General features: G+C 50.5%; 1 protein-coding gene across 1 annotated transcript in view; it reads right to left on the reverse strand.

Annotated features, from left to right (window-relative positions):
• Positions 1 to 1,952, reverse strand: part of PYGB (glycogen phosphorylase B) — a 46,847-nt gene extending 44,895 nt beyond the window's left edge. Inside the window, exon 1 of the mRNA XM_044428460.1 lies at positions 1,680 to 1,952. Within this exon, the coding sequence (XP_044284395.1) occupies positions 1,680 to 1,922 (243 nt within the window). The 5' untranslated portion in view covers positions 1,923 to 1,952. The remainder of the gene's footprint in view (positions 1 to 1,679) is intronic.
• Positions 1,953 to 7,227: the final 5,275 nt, after the last annotated feature.

The raw sequence follows: 7,227 nt of genomic DNA on the forward strand, positions 1-7,227 counted from the left end.
TGCTGCAGCTACCACCCTTCCCCACCCTGGTGCCTTTCTAACATGCTGGGCTGCAATCACCCCAGTCCAGTAGGGCCACTGGTCTGCTGACTGGAGATGGCTGGAGATGTCATCCAGCATGACTGGAGGGTCAGTTGCGGATGGCTACACCATGCTAACATCTTGGAGAAACGGGAGACATTGACTGAGATGCTGAAGGAGATACAGAGCAGCTGGTGTGACCTCTGTCAAATCCCTTGCATTCCAGCAAATACATCTGAGAGCTTTCTGATTGGAAAGCTAATGGTTGCCCAAGGTATTAAGATACGTTTGCAGAGACAAGTAAGTAAGAAGCAAGCAATTACACATTAAAATAATAGCACCTGTCAACTCTTGATCACACAGAACCACTGTGATGTCGTGCTTAGAGTGCTGGACTCTGGAGATGGGAGTTCTTGTTCCCACTCAGCCGTGAGGCTCAATGGGTGACTCTGGGCCAGTCACTGCCTCTTGGCCTCACCGACCCTGCAGAGTCAGTGTGAGGATAAAATGGAGAGGAGGAAAAAGGGTGGGATATAAATGCAGTAGTAGTAATTTTAGCTCTGCTTCTCACTGAGATGGGGAATCTGTCTGAAAGTGGGGGCCCTGGGGAATGAATAAGCGTGGAGGAAGCTGGATCAACCCAAAGCCCTGCCTAAGCTTTCTACACCGCCAGCCCAAAGTATATGAGGGAGCCCACCGCAGGGCTACAGCCAACCGGGACCTTCCCGTTCATAGTCCTCGCAACTGCTACGCCCGTGCCTCTCATCCTGGAGGCAATGTAGAGACACAAATGTAGAGGAGCTGCAAGCAAAAGCTGAAAGCTCCTTTTACAGAGGCGGGGAAAGAGGGGGGGGGGGGGGGAGAGCTCTGTCTTTGCTGCCTCCCTGACTGCACAGGACAAGGTCCCTGCCTCCTCTCCTCATCCATCTGCCGGCTTGGAGCATTCAGCCAGGCAAGGCTCCTCCGGCTACCCGACGTGGTCCAATCCACCCCAGCCGCAGCAAGATCTAATCGCCCCGTCGCTCAGCTGCTGCGGCTGCTCAAAGCGGGGCAGCTCCAGGCCAAAGGGAAGGAAGGAAGGAAGGAAGCAAAAGCTTAATTCAGGAAGGAAAAACAAACGAGCAACTCGGAAGGGCCCTCACCTGACGTTTTTATAAAAGCTCCCTTCACCGTGCCGTGATTTCATTTTGCCCCCTGTCCTGCAGAAATCGCCTGCTATTTATCCTTCCTTCTAAGCTCCAAATGTTGGCAGGGAGATACACCCGATCACATCCGCTCAAGTAATCCCTATGATGGGGGGTGGAGAGGGAAGGGAGATCTCCCATGGATTTCCACGCGGACCCGAACTTCTTGTCTCTGACGTGCAGATATTAGTTGGATCCCTGTCCGCTGCTTGCTTCCTATCCACAGCTCTCTTGGAAAGGGAAGCCCTGCTCGCCACGGTCCAGTGGCTTTTTGGCGCACCATTTCCCTGCAAGGAAACCGCAGCGTCGGCAAAACACACACACACCATACCGGCCAGCAGTGAGACATTTCCACCATCGAAAGGCCTCCCGGGGTGCCCTTCCTATCTGAAACTGGAAAAGCTTTGGGGAGCGGGGTGATATCACGGTCGCCTGCATGCATACCCGGGAAGGGGGTGCTTCCCATCTTTTTACCTTGGGGTCTTTCTCGTAGTAGTACTGCTGCGTCCGGATCCATCGCCCCACCAAGTGATCGCGGACGGTGTGCGCCAAGGCGAAATAATAGTCCCGCGGGGTGGCCACGTTCCGGTCTTTCACCAGCGTGAAATGCAGATGCCGGTTGAAGCTCTTGCGGATCTCGGCCACGTCGCCCAGCCCGGCGATGCCGCGCACGCTGATCTGCTTCCTTTTCTCGCTGTCGCTCAGGGGAACGGCCATCCCGGCGCTTGGCTCGGCGGCGGCGCTGGCAGAGAGGAAGACGTCCGCCTGCGCTGGCGCGGATTGCCTGCGCTTCGCCGAGGGAGCCGCTTCGGCGTCCCGGGGAACGGCGCGCGGGCGGGCGGCTGGGGAGGGCGACCCTTTCCCCTCGCGCGGCGGCCGCTACCTGGAGAGGCTCGCAGGCTGGCCGGATGCGGGGCTCATCCGAAGGGAGTGGGTGGGATGCGAGCAAAGCGGCCAGGACAGCCGGCCCAGCCCCGTCGCCGATCCTCCCCCGCCTCCTCCTCCGGCCGTGACCGTTGCAAAGCCTGGCTGGGGCTTGCTGCGGCAGCGCCTGCGCGGTGCAAAGGAGCCCGAGCAGCGGCGTTCAAAACAAGACCCGGTGGCTGCTCGCCGCCGCCTTCCCTCGCCCGCGCGGCCTTCCTTCTTTCTGCCCTGGAGAAAGGAAAAACAGCTGCCCCAGTTCTCCCGAGCGTGTTGCTTTGCACCTCATGCCAGGATGGTTTTCTTGAGGCGGGGCGGGGACGCCGCGGGAGAGATTGGCGTGGGAGGGAGGCGGCAAGACGGATGAGCCACGAGTTCATCGCACTTCAGCATCCACAGGCACGCATGGAAGGCCTGGTGTCGTGGTCAGCCTGGAAGGGCAATCCTCCTCCTCCCATTGCATTTTTATCCTGCCTTTTTTTCTTCTGGCAGGGAAGCCCAAGTGGCTTACACGGGCCGTCTCTTTTTATGTTAGCCTAACAACAACCTTGTGAGGGAGGTTAGGTTAAGAGTCAGTGATGGCTCAAAGTCACCCAGCAAGCTTCATGGCTGAGTGGAGACTAGAAGCAGGCTTTCTTCAACAATCATATACACGAACCCCTATGCACTGGCATTCTCCATAGGCAGTGTCCCCAGGAATAGCCCCAAAATGCATGCACGTAAATATATGTATATTTGAGTGCATGTGATATACCATGCATAGCATAGCTCACAGCATAAGGGTTCTGCTGCTGCGAGTATTTCAAGGTGGCTGGAAAAAAATTGCTTACCACTTCCCTATCCCTATCTTAAAACTAAGCTTTGAGAGAAGCCCCAAGCAGTAGTGCAGCTGGTGGTTAGGACCATATGACAACATCATTCTGCATTTCCAAAAATCCTAGGCTAGCCAGGCATCCCCCTTTAGAGAGGATGACTTAAAGGGCTTCCAGAGGACTGCCTCCTGTTCGCAGGGCTTTCCAGTCCAATTTAAAGATCAAGAACTCTCAGCAGAAAGAGCTGGGCCTAAGTTGCCCATCAACAGCACCTGGGCAGCAGCTGAGCAAGGCACACAGGCCACTGGGCCATGATTTTCCATGCTTTGGTGGCATGTGGCACACTTGTCTTTGCATCCTTTTAATTTTTTTCTAATAATAATATAACAAGAACACAATAATTAAGTGATTAAATGAAAGAGTGCACCCACCACCCTGGAGACCAATACTACCATCGTACACATACTATAACAATTAATAATATATAATATACTTCAATTATACCCATATCCTCTCCAGAAATTCATATAATCTTGATTGGGTTTACAGCCTTTGCCTTCTATCAGTACTGCTTTTACAAAATGTTCCCAAATTTCATTATATTTATTTGCTTTCATTAACCCTTTTAAAATTTTTATTTCTGTCATCAGTTTATCATTAATTACCATATTCCATATTTCATTATACCATTCATGCCTTTGCAAAACCCAATTCTGTTTCCAATATTTAACTATCACTAGCCTAATTGCCATTATCTTTGCATCCTTTGATTAAAAAAAAGTGCTTCGGCTCCCCACCTTCTCCAGTTAGCCATTCCAGCTGAGGAACAGTAACAGAGAGAGGGCCTTTCTCTTGTCTCAACAGGCTTAGCATCATGTCTTTAATATTTGCATTGGTACATATAACTTGGCATGTCAATGTAAATTGCTGTCTTGCCTTGCCCTGTTTGGTGATTTGCCAGTGCCCAACCCAGTCCTGCTCTGCTCTGCCCTGCTCTGCCAAGCTTGGCTTAGCTATTTACAGAATCGGTGAAGAGATTAAAGGTTGGTTTTGCATCCCTTGCTGGCTGGGGCATGTTGGAGGTGCAGGCTGTTTTTGTCTAAACATGGGTGGCACCTTTGATCTCATCCCTCTACCAGACGAAGCCCTTTTTAGTCCCTCTGTCTTTTAAAATTGGACTTTTTGTGCACACTTCATAAGTGAACAAAGAATTCACAATATGCCTCTCAAAAGCAATTGCAGGGGGTACGTAAGCAGGAAGTTCAGTTTCCTTTGCGTATCTGGTAAACCACAGGAGGCTGGACTAGAGAGACCTCTCATCTGACCTAGTAGGGCTGTTCTTTTGCTCGTATGTTTAACAAACTAAATGTATGAGCCACCTCCAAGAATCAGAATGGCCCACCAGCATTTCACAGGTTGAAAATAGGATAAGCTAAGTGCCCCTAATACCTGTTTTCACACCAATGATAACTACTTGTAGATTTGGTCACAGTATTTTAAAAAAGCAAAAAAAGAAAAAGATCCTATTAGACAGAGTGGTCCTATTATATTTTGCCACACTTGCCTCCATGGGTGTGTATGAAACACCTGGCTGGTGCCTTAGTATTCATTGCCATGCATTTTGCATATGCATGCACATTAATTAAGATGCGTTTCTCCCCCGTTCCTGCACCTTGGAGAAGGGGCTGAGACAGCAAGGGCAGCGGAGTCACCAGGGCAGGACATTAGAGCAAACCTCTAGGCACCCATTTGGCAATCTGAGCAGGAGGGGGCCCAGATGCAACAGGGCCGGCTGACTACATTTTGAAGCACTGCATGTTGCTATCTAAACAGCTTCTCCCTCTCACCATCATTGTGAGGCCATCACATCCAGAGTCTGATATTAGCTCACGGCCCCACAGTAGCATGGAATGTCTGGTTCATGGCTCCCTTTGTAGTCAAGCTGTCAAGTTGCATGTCTTGTTGATTACCTTTGGTATGCACACTGCAAGCAAGCAGGTGTTGCTTGAGGCTACAGGCAGTATCCTTCTGCAACTCAAAGAGACAAAAGTTCTGGACAAGCTTTGCACAACCAGTACCTGGTAAGCTTCAGTTAGTTCACTGGGTTAGAACACCATACAAGAGAGGCGTTGTGGAATGGACCCTTCTCAAACGGAGAAGCCTACCAGATGCCTTTCTCAAGGTCATGACCATGACCGTGGCTGCAAGGCTCTTCAAGTGTCTTGTGCCCCTGCTGCCTTTCCCTTTTCATCGGACGCACGCATCTTGACTCTCATATTACCACTTCCTCTTCATGAGAAATCTGTGCTCTCACCGGTTCAGTGAGAGCAGCTTGATTGGGTTTCCTCCTTCCTGGCCAGCTTAGGAACATAGGCCATGCTCCATCAGACCAAAGGTCCATCCAGTCCAGTCCTCCATGCACACAGTGGTGGACCAGCTGCCCACAGGATCCCTCAAGCCAGAGGGGTGAAGACCTCAGCTTGTCCGAGCTCCTCGGCAGCTGGAGTACGAAGGCATGCCCACTCCGGTGAAGGAGGCAGCACAACTAGCAAGGGCATTGGCCACTGAGAGCCTCCTCCCTCATGTATCTGCCCACAAACCTCGGCAGATTAATCAGGAAGAGGGAGCTGAGGGAGATGGAGGACAACCTAGCAATGAAAGGGGGTTTGCTTGCAGTATTTGCTGGGCGTGGGGACAGAAAATGGCAGAACCACCCAGGGTGCAAAGCAGGGAGGGGGGTTGTATGATTGGTGTTACCTTACCACGTTTTTTCCGACAACCACGAACTCTGACTGGTTCTTTCATTTTCTGCCCCTGCCCTGCACCCCTGCTCTCACCATGCAGTCCAGCAACCACTGTAGCAGCCTTATTACTAGGCTGTCCTCTGTCTACTGCAGCTTCCCCATCCGGATTGGTCTGCTAAGGTGTTAAGGCAGGGTCCCTCTCTTCCTTCTCCTGATTGTACCTCCATCCCTTTAATGTCTCCTAGCCAATCCAGCCCCCAAAGTTTGCTTTGGCTTTTTTACATTAAAAAGTATTTTTTGCTGTATTTTCCCCCTTCTTCCCATATGCACGGAGTCATTTTCTCCCTGAAAGTAAATGGGTGAGAGATACAGCACTCAGCCAACAGGAACAAATCAAGTAATGTCATGTGCTGCTAGGAAGTTGTGGATAGCAGAGGTCAGATGCCTGGAATGGCCCCCTTTGTTGCTGTTCTTTCAATGGGTCTCTATGGTGTTTTTAATCAGAAACAGAAAAATGGAGCTCACACATCTGAACTTCACAAAATGCAATTGTGGTAAGTGGAACCAATCGTTTCTTGTCATGGTTTCCAGTAATGGTGATATACCACAGCTGGGACAAGGCAACATGACAAGTGCTCAACAGAAATAAAAACCATGATTGCTTGTCGTGATGTGTGAACCCAGCCTCTGCTCTGCTGTTCTTCTTGGCCACCTGCTCCCATGCCCTTCACACTTCAACCACACCTTCCAGCTCCTACTCCCGGGCTGACTCAGAAACGGCTCCCCTGTCTTCTTGAGGTGAGTCTACAGAAGTGTTCTGGGCAGTCTTTACAAGCTGACCATAGGGTGCATCCTATAAAATAAAACAAACATGTAAACCGCATCCCCTAAAGCTCCCTATAATGAGGGTGGAGAGCCTCGGTTGTGAGGGTCAAGCCCATCCTGCCTGGGAACCCCATGCTCTGGCCTTCCCCAGCAGGCCATGCCCCTTTCCCCTGGCCTGACCTCTTTTTCTCAACCACCAAGTGTTTGGTGGTTTCCTGGCTTTTCTGCAGTCCTCCCACTCCACTTCTAAATAGCTCAAATGCCTCTCCCAAGGCATAGTGACAGGGAATAAGAGTCAAATATGTCCACTCCTTTTGCTGTCCCACCATAAGAACACATTGCCCTCTTCCTGGAAGAGGGTTGAAAGAGCATCAATGCTTGTGTGTTCCAAAAGGCACAGTGATTAACTAGGGATATCATCCTCCCAGATAAAAAAAAGACCAATATAGTGCATGTCACCTGCTATATCATTCTTTATATCAAGCTCAATATGAATATCTTGTGTGGAGGCATGATAACTCAGCAGAAGGATATATGCTTTCCATGCTTTCCAGGTTCAATCCCTGGCATCTACAGTTTAAAGGATCAGGCAGTAAGTGATGGGGAAGAAATTGGCTGCTCATCTGAGCAGACAGTATTGAAGTTGTATGGACCTATTATATGACCTGGTATAAGGCAACCTTTCAGGTTCCTCTTTTATAGGAAGTGTCAGTCCATTCA

This window comes from Varanus komodoensis, unplaced genomic scaffold (assembly GCF_004798865.1).
Source record: "Varanus komodoensis strain SLA01 unplaced genomic scaffold, ASM479886v1 scaffold2, whole genome shotgun sequence".
Classification (NCBI taxonomy): domain Eukaryota; kingdom Metazoa; phylum Chordata; class Lepidosauria; order Squamata; family Varanidae; genus Varanus; species Varanus komodoensis.